At 44.6% G+C, this 16584-nt stretch overlaps 1 protein-coding gene across 3 annotated transcripts in view; it reads right to left on the bottom strand.

Annotated features, from left to right (window-relative positions):
• Positions 1-16584, bottom strand: part of LOC132379101 (SH2 domain-containing adapter protein F-like) — a 267029-nt gene that overhangs the window by 73422 nt on the left and 177023 nt on the right. For 2 of the 3 annotated variants that reach the window (XM_059946666.1, XM_059946665.1), the window contains exon 4: positions 7612-7770. The exons of the other annotated variant lie outside the window; for it this stretch is intronic. In XM_059946666.1, coding sequence (XP_059802649.1) covers positions 7612-7770 — 159 coding nt within the window. The remainder of the gene's footprint in view (positions 1-7611; positions 7771-16584) is intronic. 3 annotated transcript variants of the gene reach the window in all.

The raw sequence follows: 16584 nt of genomic DNA, 5'->3' as shown, positions 1-16584 counted from the left end.
AGCACAGTACCTTTGCCCCACAAAGTTGTGCCGAAATTACTAGGCTTACCTATAGCCCTCTATTTTACTAAGCTCTATGTACCTATCCAAAAGTCTCTTAAAAGATCCTATCGTATCCACCTCCACCACTGTTGCTGGCAGCCCATTCCACACACTCACCACTCACTGAGTAAAAAACTCACCCCTGACATCTCCTCTGTACCTGCTCCCCAGCACCTTAAACCTGTGCCCTCTTGTGGCAACTATTTCAGCCCAAAGCCTCTGGCTATTCACACCATCAATGGCTCTCATCATCTTATACTCCTCTATCAGGTCACCTCTCATCCTCCGCCGCTCCAAGGAGAAAAGGCCAAGTTCACTCAACCTATTCTCACAAGGCATGCTTCCCAATCCAGGCAACATCCTTGTAACATCTGATAAATAACTGAATCTGAATCCAAGATCGCCATGGTTTACAGTCACATGTAGATCAGGCCAGATAAGGGCAGTGTATTACCGTCACTAGAGGACATCAAGTTTAAGATGGTGCTGGTGAAACACAGCAATGATTTACTGGCAGCAAACAAAACTACTAACTATTTTATTAAGCACATACTTATATAACAAATGGACTTTGAACTTTGAACAATGTTGGTTTGGGCAGAGCAGGGGAATGACAAATACTGCCTCAGACTCCAGAGCGCAGCAAAGCATGGGCGCGAGCTTTCTGTTGACACTGGCTAATCTACAGCTGGGACCACGCAAGGGCAACTAAAGAATCCAGAGCTCAGAAGCAGCTCTCACGGATGTGAGGAGAGGGTGCAGCGTGATGGGGCAGGGGGGTTGGAAATGAGGTCCTGGCAGTGGAAAGAGAAGAGAGGAAGGAAATGTGAAAACATTTGCTGTACAATATGTGGAAACAGAAGGTGTGTACTTCCAACATTTTATATATATAAATCTCATTCATCATTAGCTAACCACAGAGCTAATCCAATGAGGACTAATCGCTAGCCACAGCTCTTGGGGGGTCAATACATTGCGTAACCTTCTTCACGTTTTACTGATGACGTGAGGAGTCCATCCAATCTTCTCAATGGGACGGGCATACTGAAGACACACAATCAACAGTGGAACAAGCCAGTGGGGATAAGTGGCTTTCTGATCCTCTGCTCATGTATGTGTCAGCACTGTGGAGGGCAGCAGGCCTCTCTCGCACAGAACCAGATGTCCACCATACCCCAGAATCAGAAACAGCTGCATTATCACTGGCATGTGTCGTGAAATTTGTTAACTTAGTGGCAGCAGTTCAATGCAATACATGATAAGTATAGAAAGAAAAAATAAATAATCAATTACAATGAGTATATATACATATATTAAATAGTTAGATTAAAAATAGTGCAAAACAGAAATATATATTTTTAAAAAGTGAAGTAGTGTTCATTGGCTTAATGTCCATTTAGGAATCATATGGCAGAGGGGAAGACGCAGTTCTTGACTGCTGAGTGTGCGCCTTCAGGCTTCTGTATCTCCTTCCTGACGGTACAATGAGAGGCATGCCCTGGGTGAAGGGGGACCCCAGCCACACAATGTTCCTATTGATCGACAACAGCATCCAGTGCCTATTTCCCCCCATGCCATTCTCCGTCCCTGGACTCCAGAACAACCAGGGCAAGACCAGCCAACTCAACACTGTTGCGCCCCCCCCACCGCTTCTGCCTGATGGAAGAGCATACACTGCCCTAATGGGCCATTGATTTGTCCCTTTGTTTGAAAGACCTATTCAGCCATGAGGAGAGTTACACCAAAAGAAAATAAGATTTGAAATTCCTGAGTACCATTCACCAGCTCAAAATGTACCAAAACGTATCACAGCCAAGAGGAATTTCCAGAAACACAACAAGTTCCCACACACTAGTAACAAACAGATAATCGTTTCTCTTTGGTCAGGCTATGGATACCAACTGGCAGAAGTTCTCTGCCTAGCTTGGACAGAGTGCCATAGGACCCTTTGATGCACAACCATCCACACCAGTTTCTGATTCAATGTCTCAGCCCAAAAGATGCTCCACCCACCTACCTAGTCTCACCTATCACCTGCCAGCTTGTGCTCCTTCCCCTCCTGACTTGCTGAGATCTCCTCCAGTATTTTGTGTTTGTTACTTCTAAGAGTGATACGCTCTTTCGGGACTGCACAGGAGTATCACTGATCACTCTGTAAATTAGTTGGAGATGTTTACTATTTATCCAACAGTGTATTCTAACAGGTCAGTTGCCATGATTTTGATCAGGGATCTTCTACTGGAAGATTACTGTGAACCACGAAATATAAAGATCAAGGTTCAAATCTCCCTTGTCTAACTTACTGGAAAATTGGCCCAGATTATGGCCTAGAAATGTCAGGGGTATGTTTTTTACACAGAGATTGATGAGTGCGCAGAATGGGCTGCTGGCAACGATAGTGGAGGCGGATACGATAGGGTCTTTTAAGAGACTCCTGGACGGGTACATGGACCTCAGAAAAATAGAGGGCTATGGGTAACCCTAGGTAATTTCTAAGGTAAGGACATGTTCGGCACAGCTTTGTGGGCCAAAGGGCCTGTATTGTGCTGTAGGTTTTCTATGTTTCTATTATACCAGATCAGAATCTTACTTGGCAAAGTATCCGCATTATATCCCACTAGTGGTGGTGCAATTGGGGGCAACACGATTAGCACAATTGTTTTAAAATTCCAGCGATCACCCTTCATGGTCCAATTTCTGCCGCTGTCTGGAAGAAGTTTGTACGTTCTCCCTATGACCATGTAGATTTTCTCTGAGTACTCTGGCCTCCTCCCACATTCCAAAGACACAGACTAGGGGTGATAAGGTGTGGCCACCAGAAGGGCAGTGACACTTGCGGGCTGCCCTTACACATCCTCACCGACTTGATTTGATGCAAATGTTGCATTTCACTGCAAGTTTGGATGTTTTGATGTAGATGTGACAAATAAAGTTAATATTTATTTTTAAATGTTTCCATGGTCTGTTATTTGCACATCTTCAATGGACAGCTCCACTTTTCCAAAAAAAACTAAAGGCTTTCTACAGCAGGCGGTGGAACTGTAAAGATTATTGGAAAATTACACTTTGGGTGGAAGGTAACAAGAAATGAATGAAGAGTCATGCATAAGGGAGAGGAGGAACAAAAAGTAATGCCTAAAATCTCTAGTGGCAGTAGTTTGCAAAGGGAAAAAAGGTATTTTTGAACTGAAGCTGTCTATTTGTTCATCAAATGTAAACAGACATTAAACTCAACCAATCAGGTTCTCCCCTTATCATCATGGCTGCCTCCTAGTTAATTGTATCCATCAAACCCTATACATTCTCTATATCACCGATTATCCATGCACTCACCACTTCCCTCAACCACTCTGACACATCGTATCCCCAAGACAGTTATGCACCATATTACAGGCTGCACCAACCCACTTCCCAATATCCCTCAAACTCCATCTCTCTCCAATGATACATCTAATTTCCTTCTGATTCCACAGCACTTGTCACTCTATAAGCAGGAGGATATGCGTAATGAGTACTTGGTACTATAATGCTAAATTTTGCTTCTTTTTGGGTACCTTTCACCCTCACAAAGGAAGGTAGGTGGGCCAGCAGTCGCTGGGAAGGGGAAGGGCATCTCAACAAGATCAGGAAGACAGAGTGTGGCCAAAATGTACAATCCAGGCAACTCTTGTTTAACCACACAGAGTATTGTGTCCTTTTCTGGTCTCCTCATTATAGGAAGGATATGAAAGCTTTAGAGAGGGTGCCGAGGAGATTTACCAAGACGTGCCTGGATGAGAGAACATGTCTTATGAGGATCGATTGAGTGAGCCAGGGCTTTTCTCTTTGGAGCAAAGGAGGATGAGAGGTGGCCTCTTATAAAGGTGTATTAGATGATGAGAGGGCAGACAGCACCCTTTTCCCAGGGCAGCAATAGCTAAAATGAGAAGACATACTTTTAAGGTGATTGGAGTAAAGTATGGGGGAATGTCAGAGGTTTTTTTACTCTGAAAATGGTGGGCGTATGAAACACACTACTGGATGCGGTGGTAGAGCCTGATACATTAACAATATTCAAATAGACGCACGGGTGAAAGAAAAGTGGAGGCTATGTGGGATAGAAGGATTAGATTGATCGGGGTAGCTTAAAAAGTTGGCATGATATTGAGGGCTGAAGAGCCTACGCTGTGCTGTACTGGTCTATACTCTAATCAGAAACAAAATATCCATGCAGGCCATGCTATCTTCTCGCTACTACCGTCGGGCAGGATGTACAGCAGCCTAAGGTTCCACCATTTGCAGGAACAGTTGCTACCCCTAAAGCCATCAGGATTTGTTACTAATGTGGATAATTTCCCTCACCACAACACTGAACTGACTCCATAAGCCATGCACTCACTTACATCTCATGTTCCCAGTATTATTTATTTACCTTTTAATTATGTAATATTGCATGCAGTTTTGGTCACCTGACTACAGGAAAGATGTAAATATGGTTGAAAGATACAGAGAAATTTACAAGGATGCTGGCAGGACTAGAGGACCTGAGTTAAACAGAAAGATTGCATAGGTCTGAACTTCATTCCTTAGAACGTACAAGATTGAGAGGAGATTTGATAGAGGTGTACAAAATTATGAGGGGTATAAATGATAGGGTAAATGCAAGCAGGCTTTTTCCACAAAGGTTGGGTGAGGCTACAACTAGAAGTCATGGGTTAAGGGTGAAAGCTGAAAAGTTTAAGGGGAACGTGAGGGGAAACTTCACAGATGGTCATGAATGTGTGGAATGAGCTGTCAGCGGAAGTGATGCATGCCAGCCTGATTTCAACGTTTAAGGGATGTTTGGATGGATTCCTGGATGGTAGGGGTATGGAGGGTTATGGTCCTGGTGCAAGTTGATAGGAGAAGGCATTCTAAATGGTTCGGTACTAGACGGGTTGAGGAGCTGGGACAGTTTCAGTGCTGTACTTTTCAATAACTCTAAATTTCTTATTGGCATGATTTACCCTCTTTTGCACATTGGATGTTTTGTCAGTCTTTGTTACGTATAGTTTTTCATAATCTCTATAGTATTTCTTTATTTTCCTGTAAATGCCTGTAAGAAAATGAATCTCAAGTGTGAATATGGTGATTATATACATACTTAGATAATAAATTTACTTTGAACTTCGAATATCCACAGTGCTGCTGATGTGGTCAAACAGTCCATGGTGTCTCAAATAGAATCAGGCACCCTGCCATACACCAGGATATGGGTTTTACATAGCATCTGGAAGAGATTGTAGGGATTGGAGAAGTATTGGCAGAGGTTGCAGCCTTAACATCAGGCAGAACAGCTGGCACTGGTGCAGTACAGCAAGGGGCAAAAACCGGAGGAGTGAAGTCGGTCTCCAAAGGTGCCACATAAGTTAAGAAGTTAAGGAAGGTTTTCCTTACGCTACAACTAACTAACTTTCTTTCTTTAGAGATATGACATGAAGCAAGCCCTTCTGGCCCTACGAGCCACCCCACCCAGCATCCCAGCGATTGAACACTGGCCTGATCACAGGACAATTTACAATGACCAGTACATCTTCGGAACGTGGAAGGAAACCAGAGCACATGGAAGAAACCCATGTGCTCACAGGGAGAACATATAAGCTGCTTACAGACATCGGCAGAATTGAACTCCCAACTCCGGAATGCCCTGAGCTGTAACTGCATCACACTATCTGCTATAATACCGTAACGCTTTAAATCTTAAAAATCCTGGAAATCCGAAATAAAAACAGAAAATACCAGAAGCAATTGGCAGGTCAGGGAAACCTTACTGCCTGGGTGTTTCCAACACTTTCTTGCTTTAAGGTCTAACTGTGTATGTTATGTTTCTGTGTGTTTCTGGAATCATTGAAGCCACAGAGGTTTCATACAAAGACTAGCACCTAGGCCAATCAACCATTCCACATCTTCATTACATTGGGCATGGGCAAGTCTTGTCATATTCCTCATTCCCATGGGGCTTTCAATTCTTGGTCACAGCTTGCCTTGAATCCATACCAGCTATCACTGGTAGGTGCGAGACCGACGGTTACAAACCACTGACAAAGCACAATGTGGTTTCTAATTCTAAATTTCTGATTTGCCTCTCTTGTGGTAGACAAAATGCTGGGCATGGGAACAGCCACTGAGAGGCCTTTCTACTGCAGGCTTGAGGAATGCACTGCCAAGGGAGATGGACGAGGCTGATACATTAGGGACATTTAAGAGACACTTAGATAGGCACATGGATGAGGGAAAATGGAGGCAGTGTGGGAATGGAAGGGATAGGTTGATTCTTAGTGTAGGTTAAAGGCCTGGTACAACATTGCAAGCTAAAGGGCCTGTACTGCGATATACTGTTCTATAATCTATGTACATTCAGCCCACTGTGCTTATACTGACCAATCCAGTTAATCTAACTGTCCTAGTCACTGCTTGGATTTTGTTTTCAGTATCAACTCAACTTCTTTTGGAAATATTGATTTAATTTACTTCCTCCTTCCTTTATAGATTTGGAATGGAACAACCTCCCATCTTCTCCCCTGCTCTTCCCCACCCCACAACTTATCAATCTTTTACCCAGATAGCAGTCAATAGCTTCTTGTAGCTGGCCAACTTGACACGGGAACACTTTCCTGCTGTTCACCTGGAGCTCTCAGTCGTAAACATTTCAATTGGTCTCAGTCAAGAGTTGGACAGCGTGTCAGGCCAAAACATGCCTTTAGAGCAGGAATTCCCAATCTGGGTCCACTGACCTCTTGGTTAATGGTATTGGTCCACGGCATAAAAAAGGTTGGGGACTCCTGCTTTAGAGAGTGCAAGGAGTGGAGAGGGAGGGAGGCGGACAATGAAGGAGTGGGGAGAGAGAGGTAGGGAGGAGGGGAGGGTGAAGAGGGAGAGGGAAGGAAGGAAGGGGAGGAGAGAGAGGAGGGAGGGAAGGAAGGGGAGGAGAGAGGAGGAGAGGAGGAGAGGAGGGAAGGTGAAGAGAGAGAAGGGGAAGGAATAAGAGAGTTGAGGAAGGTGAGGAGAGTGAAGAGGCAGAGGAGAGGAATGTAGAGGAATGGGAGGAACAGGGAATTGAAGAAAGGATGGGGATGGTAAAGTGGATAGAGAAGGATAACTGGAGGAGGAGGAAATGGAGACGAGCAAAGGAGGAGAGGAGAGTGAGGGGAGAGGGATAGAGGAGGGGAGAGGAGGAGCCAGGAAGCAAAGGTGAAGAGTGAGGTGAGGGAGGAGAGGAGAGGAGGGGAGAGAAAGGGAGAAGGGAGGGGGTAGGAGAGGAGAGCGAGGGAGGAGGAAGGGCGAGTTGGACAAAGTAGAGAAGTATAGGGTGGGAATGGAAGGAGGGAGTGAAGTCTCCCTCTGTCAGTTTGGAGAACCAGGGCTGAGGAGTGGGGGGGGGGGGTACATGTCCCAACACTGGGGTGGGTGGGTCATTCCAAGAGGAGTAGCAAAACCCACCGTCAGCCGAGAGACCCCTCCCTCTCCAACTCACACGGGTGAAACAGAGGTGGACTCCTCAGTTAAAACAGTTACACTTTAGCCCGTAACAGACTGAATTGTTGGACCCACCACTGGTGTCTTCGATCGTGGGCTGCATCTGTGGCAGCAGTTGCTGATGCACGAGGTGGCAGTGAGAAGGCAGAATGTCCCCTTCATGGTCCGGCAGAGCTCTGTCCAGTTGTCCCACCGGTGGGGGCCAAGGCAGCTCTTTAATTACCTTAATCTCCACTGCAGAGGTGGCAATGAAGGGAGGGAGAGAGATAGGAGAGGAGAGGAGAACAAGAATAGAAGGGGAGAAAAAGACAGATAAGAACAGTTAGGCAGGAAGGCTGAGAAAATGTTGCAGAATTAAGAAGGAAAAATAAATCGTTTGGTCCGAATAGAAAAGAGGTTAGAAAACAGCAACAGTATCCCCACCCACTGCCCGTGCTTGTGAACGGCGCTACAGAAAGGCTTTTTAAATATACACTCAGAGGCCACTTATTTGGTTCACCAGTACACCCGCTCATCACCGTATGCATCTAGTCAGCCAATCATGCGAAAGCAGCTCAATGCATAGCAGCATGCAGACGTGGTTAAAGGGTTCAGTCGTTGCTCAGACCAAACATCCGAACGGGGAAGGAATGCAATTTAAGTGATTCTGATAGTTGGTGTCAGTCGGGGTGGTTTGAGTATCTCAGAAACTGCTGATCTCCTGGGATTTTCACACACAACAGTCTCAAGAGTTTACAGAGAGTGGTGCGGGAGATAAAAAACATCCAGGGAGCGGCAGCTCTGTGGGAGAAAACCCTTTGTAAATGTCAGAGGTTAGAGGGGAATGGCCAGACTGGTTCAAGCTGAGAGGACCTTGAAGTGGATGGGCTACAGCAGAAGAAGGCCACAAACGTACATCCAGTGGCCACTTTATTAGGTACAGGTGGCGTTGATAGCTGTGCCACTTCCTCACAGTGCCAGAGATTGGATTCAAATCTGATTTCTGCTGCTGTCTGTGAGGAGTTTACACATTCTCCATGTCACTGTGTGCCAACGGTCGCGGGGAGAAGGCAGGAGGATGGATGGGCCATGCCGGGATGGAAGAGCAGACTCGATGGGCTGAGGGATCTAGTTCTGCACCTATGTCATATGTGGTTTAATTTTATGTAGACGTGATGTTTTTTTTAACCTACTTGCCTATGATGCTGCTGCAAGCAAGTTTTGCAAATAAGAAAAGTTGACGTGATTCACTTTTGAACGTTCAGAATTTGAAGGCAGAATTCCAGGCTAACGGCAGGATTCTTAGCAGTGTGGAGGAACAGAGGTGAGTCATTGCACGTATTTAAAGCATAGGTTAATGGGTCCTTGATTAGTAAGCCTGTAACAGTCATGGCGAAGAGGCAGGAGAATGGGCTTGAGAGGGAAAATAGCTCAGCCATGATCAAATTGCAGAGCAGACTACTCAGTGAGCTGAATGGCCTGAATCTACTCCTATGCCTTATGCAGTCTTGGGTCCACATATATCGAACCCTCAAAGTTGACGCGCAGGTTGATAGGGTGGTCAAGAAGGTGTATGGTGTGTTGGCCTTCATTAGTTCAAGAGCTGCAGGGTAATATTGCAGCTCTATAAAACCCTAGTTAGACCACACTTGGAATATTGTGTTTAGTGCTGTCTGGATGAGGCAGCTTTTAGAGAGGGGGCAGAGGAGATTTACCAGCATGCTGCCTGGATTAAAAATTACATCTTATGAAGATAGGGTGAACAAGCTAGAGCTTTTCTCTTTGGAGTGAAGGAGGATGAGAGGTGACTTGATAGAGGTGTACAAGATGATAAGAGACATAGATAGGGTGGATAGCGAGAGACATTTTTTCCCAGGACAGAAATGGTTAATACAAGGGAGCATAACTTTAAGGAATTTTAGGAAGGTATCATAGAAACATAGAAAATAGGTGCAGGAGTAGGCCCTTCGGCCCTTCGAGCCTGCACTGCCATTCAGTATGATCATGGCTGATCATCCAACTCAGAACCCTGTACCTGCTTTCTCTCCATACCCCCTGATCCCTTTAGCCACAAGGGCCATATCTAACTTCCTCTTAAATACAGCCAATGAACTGGCCTCAACTGTTTCCTGTGGCAGAGAATTCCACAGATTCGCCACTCTCTGTGTGAAGAAGTTTTTCCTCATCTTGGTCCTAAAAGGCTTCCCCTTTATCCTTAAACTGTGATCCCTCGTTCTGGACTTCCCCAGCATCGGAAACAATCTTCCTGCATCTGGCCTGTCCAATCCCTTTAGAATTTTATATGTTTCAATAAGATCCCCCCTCAATCTTCTAAATTCCCGTGAGTGTAAGCCTAGTTGATCCAGTCTTTCTTCATATGAAAGTCCTGCCATCCCAGGAATCAATCTGGTGAACCTTCTCTGTACTCCCTCTATGGCAAGAATGTCCTTCCTCAGATTAGGGGACCAAAACTGCACACAATACTCTAGGTGTGGTCTCACCAAGGCCTTGTACAACTGCAGTAGAACCTCCCTGCTCCTGTACTCAAATCCTTTTGCTATGAATGCCAACATACCATTTGCCTTTTTCACCGCCTGCTGTACCTGCATGTCCACCTTCAATGACTGGTGTACAATGACACCCAGGTCTCTTGCACCTCCCCTTTTCCTAATCGGCCACCGTTCAGATAATAATCTGTTTTCCTGTTCTTGCAACCAAAGTGGATAACCTCACATTTATCCACATTAAATTGCATCTGCCATGAATTTGCCCACTCACCTAACCTATCCAAGTCACCCTGCATCCTCTTAGCATCCTCCTCACAGCTAACACCGCCGCCCAGCTTCGTGCCATCCGCAAACTTGGAGATGCTGCATTTAATTCCCTCGTCTAAATCATTAATATATATTGTAAACAACTGGGGCCCCAGCACTGAGCCTTGCGGTACCCCACTAGTCACTGCCTGCCATTCTGAAAAGGTCCCGTTTACTCCCACTCTTTGCTTCCTGTCTGCCAACCAATTCTCTATCCATACCCCCAATACCGTGTGCTTTAAGTTTGCACACTAATCTCCTGTGAGGGACCTTGTCAAAAGCCTTTTGAAAATCTAAATATACCACATCCACTGGCTCTCCCCTATCCACTCTACTAGTTACATCTTCAAAAAGTTCTATAAGATTCGTCAGACATGATTTTCCTTTCACAAATCCATGCTGACTTTGTCCGATGATTTCACCTCTTTTCAAATGTGCTGTTATCACATCTTTGATAACCGACTCTAGCATTTTGCCCACCACCGATGTCAGACTAACTGGTCTATAATTCCCCGGTTTCTCTCTCCCTCCTTTTTTAAAAAGTGGGGTTACATTAGCCACTCTCCAATCCTCAGGAACTAATCCAGAATCTAAGGAGTTTTGAAAAATTATCACTAATGCATCCACTATTTCTTGGGCTACTTCCTTAAGCACTCTGGGATGCAGACCATCTGGCCCTGGGGATTTATCTGCCTTTAATCCCTTTAATTTACCTAACACCACTTCCCTACTAACATGTATTTCCCTCAGTTCCTCCATCTGACTAGACCCTCGGTCCCTTATTATTTCCGGAAGATTATTTATGTCCTCCTTAGTGAAGACAGTACCAAAGTAGTTATTCAATTGGTCTGCCATGTCTTTGTTCCCTATGATCAATTCACCTGTTTCTGACTGTAAAGGACTTACATTTGTCTTGACCAATCTTTTTCTTTTCACGTATCTATAAAAGCTTTTACAGTCAGTTTTTATGTTCCCTGCCAGCTTTCTCTCATAATCTTATTTCCCTTTCCTAATTAAGCCCTTTGTCCTCCTCTGCTGGTCTCTGAATTTCTCCCAGTCTTCAGGTGTGCCACTTATTTTTTTGCTAATTTATATGTTTCTTCTTTGGACTTGATACTATCCCTAATTTCCCTTGTCAGCCACGGGTGCACTACCTTCCCTGGTTTATTCTTTTGCCAAACTGGGATGAACAATTGTTGTAGATCATCCATGCGATCTTTAAATGCTTGCCATTGCATACCCACCGTCAACCCTTTAAATATCATTTGCCAGTCTATCCTAGCTAATTCACGTCTCATACTTTCAAAGTTACTCTTCTTTAAGTTCAGAACCTTTGTTTCTGAAATAACTATGTCACTCTCCATCTTAATGAAGAATTCCACCATATTATGGTCACTCTTACCCAAGGGGCCTCGCACGACAAGATTGCTAACTAACCCTTCCTCATTGCTCAATACCCAATCTAGAATGGCCTGCTCTCTAGTTGGTTCCTCAACATGTTGGTTCAGAAAACCATCCCACATACATTCCAAGAAATCCTCTTCCTCAGCACCTTTACTAATTTGGTTCACCCAATCTATATGTAGATTGAAGTCACCCATTATAACTACTGTTCCTTTATTGCATGCATTTCTAATTTCCTGTTTAATGCCATCCCCAACCTCACTACTACTGTTAGGTGGCCTGTACACAACTCCCACCAGCGTTTTCTGCCCATTAGTGTTATGCAGTTCTACCCATATCGATTCCACATCCTCCAGGCTAATGTCCTTTCTTTCTATTGCGCTAATCTCCTCTCTAACCAGCAACGCTACCCCACCTCCTTTTCTTTCCTGTCTATCCCTCCTGAATGTTGAATATCCCTGGATGTTGAGCTCCTATCCTTGGTCACCCTGGAGCCATGTCTCTGTGATCCCAACTATATCATATTCATTAATAACTATCTGCACATTCAATTCATCCACCTTGTTACGAATGTATCGGGGGATGTCAGAGGTAGGTTTTTACACAGAGTAGTGGGTGTGTGAAATGCCCTACCAAAGATGGTGGTAGAGGCATTTATATTACAGACATTTAAGAAATTCTTGAATCGATACATGTATGTTGGGAAAATGGAGAGCTGTGTGGGAGGGAAGGGTTAGATTGATCTTGGAATAGGTTCAAAGGTCGGCACAACATTGTGGGCTGAAGGACCTGTACTGTGCTGTGATATTCTAAGTTTTATATTCTATGTCCACTGTAGCTGTAACTCACCATGTTTGTGCACACAACAGTAAACCCGGCTAACTTATCGGAAGCAGGTTTGTCATTACTGAATTACATAACATGAAAATAACGAGTGCAGAAGAATGGAGTCCCCCCAGTACATCAGAACATTGCAAAGCTCTGAATGCAGTACACAGCATCCTTTCTGATCTGTATTGCCCTGTCATGGGGGTGCTTATGGGACAGTATAGGGGGGAACTGTCCTCTCCAGCCTGTATACTCCCTGCCCTTTTTCAAAGATTAGTTTATTACAAATTTAATTCCACAAAACCACAACAAACACAGAGACAATAACAGTGAATAACACAACCACTAACTCAAACTAAACTGAATTAAAAGGTTCTCATCCCTGTCCAGGATGGCAGCGTCTCTACTTTCTGCGAAGGCTGAGGAAAGTCCATCTCCCACCCCCCATCCTTATCACATTCCACAGGGGTTGTACTGAGAGCATCCTGAGCAGCTGCATCACTGCCTGGTTCGGAAATTGCACCGTCTCGGATCGCAAGACCCTGCAGCGGATAGTGAGATCAGCTGAGAAGATCATCGGGGTCTCTCTTCCTGCCATTACGGACGATTATACTACACGCTGCATCCGCAAAGCAAACAGCATTATGAAGGACCCCACACACCCCTAATACAAACTCTTCTCCCTCCTGCCGTCAGGGAAAAGGCACCGAAGCATTCGTGCTCTCACGACCAGACAATGTAACAGTTTCTTCCCCCAAGCTATCAGACTCCTCAATACCCAGAGCCTGGATTGACACCAACTTAATAAATAAATTATTTATTGTAATAATAAATAAAGTGCACTGTTTTGTGCACTTTATGCAGTCCTGGGTAGGTCTGTAATCTAGTGTAGTTTTTTTTTCTGTGTTTTTTTTACATAGCTCAGTGTAGTTTTTGTACTGTTTCATGTAGCACTATGGTCCTGAAAAATGTTGTCTCGTTTTTACTATGTACTGCATCAGCATTTACGGCCGAAATGACAATATAAAGTGACTTGGCTTATCTCCTGTGGTCCCAATGGTTCTGGAACACCTCCATGGTATCCAATGGACACCACATGTTCCCTCCCCAAGGTTACTTGACAGACATATCCCTGGAACATTGCCTGGGCAGCTAGCTGGGGCACAGTGCTCCACAGCCTGCCTCCAGGATTCACAGATAGCTATTATTGGCAGCTCCAACTGCAAGTTTACCAGGACATCCTCATCCCTCTTTGTCCCCAGTGATATTATTGGGGTTGCTGACCATGAAGTTCCAAACTCATATGAAGTCCTTAAGCCCTATCCAATAGAGTTAGCCAATGATGCTTTCACTAAAGGAAAGTTGTGTTGTAACTGCCTAATCTTCAAAGACTAGTTCACTTCCTTGTTTAGTCCCCATGGTGAGTTTAGATGCCAATACCCACTATTTGAGTGGTGGGTCCCGCCTCCCAAGGAAAAGATACTTCCGGCTAACAAAGTAGTTTAAATGCAGTTCCTTCATTTTCAGTGATACTCGTTTAAATTCAAACAACATTCTTAAAACACATTTAAAACTCACAGAGGATTTCTATCTTATAAAAGATTCCCCAATTTCAAACTATTTCTAAAACACAAAGGATTTCCAAAATACAGGTACAATTCCTATAAGCTAAAAGGACATTCCCATGAGTCGCAGATGAACCAGTCATTTGTCACAGAAATCAAAGGCAGAGGAGTGGATTCTAGTTCGCCCCGTGTTTCTATCATTCTTCTTGATAATCTTGGACCATTCCGAAAAAACCTGGAATCTCTACATTTACAGATTCTCTACCACTTGGATGACTTCACACACATTATTTTTTCAGATAAGCTTTTAACACAAGTGGTCTAAAAGCCTCTGGAGACAGACATCCTAGGTACCCACAATTTATGCTGTGAAGTGGACTCTTTTGAGTATATTTATCTTCCATCTATTCACATATCAGCTATTTGATATGCTAAATGATAAAATCAATGTGGTTTGCAAACTTCTTTGAACTAAGTAACTTATCAAAATTAACATACCTCATCATCTTATACCTCTTGATTAGTAAGCAAAAGTACTAAGTATCTGCTCTACAGACAGTGCTTCTTGGCAAAATAGTCTTTTTAAAACAAAAAAAAATCACACTGATGCCAATGGCACTGGAGACACCCAGGATGGCACCAAGAGGGCTGGGAGAGGCTGTGTAGCACAGGTACCTGGAATGTGTAAGGGTGCTGCCCCGATTCACATATCTATCAGGGCAGCACCTTTACACACACCAGGTACCTGTGCTACACGGCCTCTCCCAGCCCTCTTGGTGCCGTCCTGGGTGTCTACAGTGCCAAGGGCATCAGTGTGATATCCCCTATTTATTTACAACTACATTTATTGCAAATTACAATGCTAGAATAAACACATAGCGGCAATTGTTTCTTTTCACCTGGGAACAAAGGAGGGAGGGGGGTTTTCAGTGGAGGTATTTCTATGAGGATTGTTCCCCCCACCCCATACATTGGAGACCTAGGGAGGACATTTTTGTAAAAGGATCTCCTCTGAGAATTCCCCTGGCCCCCAGGTGGAAAAAATGACTACCATGGTGTGTTTCTTGTTGTACTGTAGAAATTTAATTTTTACAAAACAATTGTTGACATTAACAGCAACTAATCAAGCCGCATTAAAATGTACATATCCGCACGCAGGAAGGCACTTATCACCTGAGGTGATAAGTGCCTTCCTGGACACTGTGTTTTCCTTCCCCATGGTTACTGGGACATGGATATATCCCCAGAACATCACCAGGCCGTTCACACAAACGCATTCTCTGCCTTAGAAGTGTGACAGGACAGTGACAGATGAAGCTTAACTTTGTGTAACTATGCCCCAGGCAGGTAGAGAGGCAGTTTTATTTAATCTGTCCCAGCTCTGGCAACACTTGAAGAGAAAGTGTAAGCTGTTCGTAACTCTGCAAGTAAACTGTATTGGCCTGATTCTAGGAGAGTAGCATTGGACTTTGCAGAGGGAACTTTACTCTGTACCTGATAGTCTCCATCCTAGGAGAGGTTGTCCATTACATGGAGGCCTGGAATCTGGGCCATATTTCACCTTCCCGTCCAATCATCACACAAACAACCAGTGCTGAATTCTGAACACAAGAGATTCGGCAGATGCTGGACATCCAGGGTAACACACACAAAACACTGGAGGAATTCAGCAGGTTAGACAACATCTAAGGAGAGGAATAAACAGTTGACGTTTTGGGCCAGGACCCTTCATCAGGAGTAGAAAGGAAGGGGGAAGAAGCCAGAATAATAAGGTGGGGGAGGGGAAGGAGTACAAGTTAGAAGGTGATAGGTGAAGCCTGGTGGCTGGAGGAGGGGTTTGAAGGGAGAAGCTGGGAGGGGATAGGTGGAAAAGGTAAAGGGCTGAAGAAGAAGGAATCTGATAGGAGAAGAGAGTGGACCATAGGAAAGAGGGGAGGAGGGGCATTAGAGGAAGGGCCCCTCTCATCTTCTCACCTATCATCTCCCTCTGGTGCCCCTCCTTCTTGTTCTGCCTTCTTCCCCCTTCCTTTCCAGTTCCTCTAACACTCTGCATGTGTTAATTTGGTGAATTCAACCTGCGTTAATTTCATTGGAATCTTCACTCCTGCAGAGCACAGGGTTGGCGTGAACTGTTTAATGCTTTAATTCCTTTCACAGCATGTAGCATCAGGCAGATTCTGGTGATGAGGAGGCTTACAGGAATGAGATAAATCGGCTGATTAAGTGGTGTTGCAACAACAAGCTTGCACACTATGTCAGTGGAACTGACGGTGGACTTCAGGAAGGGAAACTCTGAGGAACCCACACTGATCCTCATTGAGGGATCAGCTGGGAAAAGGTGAGCAGCAAGTTCCAGGGCATCAACACCTCGGACGATCTACCCTGGGCCCAGTACATTGATGCAATTGTGAGGAAGGCATGTCAGAGTTTGATCAGATTTGGTATGTCACCAAAGACTC

This window comes from Hypanus sabinus, chromosome 21, assembly GCF_030144855.1.
Source record: "Hypanus sabinus isolate sHypSab1 chromosome 21, sHypSab1.hap1, whole genome shotgun sequence".
In the NCBI taxonomy this organism is placed as follows: domain Eukaryota; kingdom Metazoa; phylum Chordata; class Chondrichthyes; order Myliobatiformes; family Dasyatidae; genus Hypanus; species Hypanus sabinus.
This window is presented reverse-complemented; position numbering and strand designations above follow the sequence as displayed.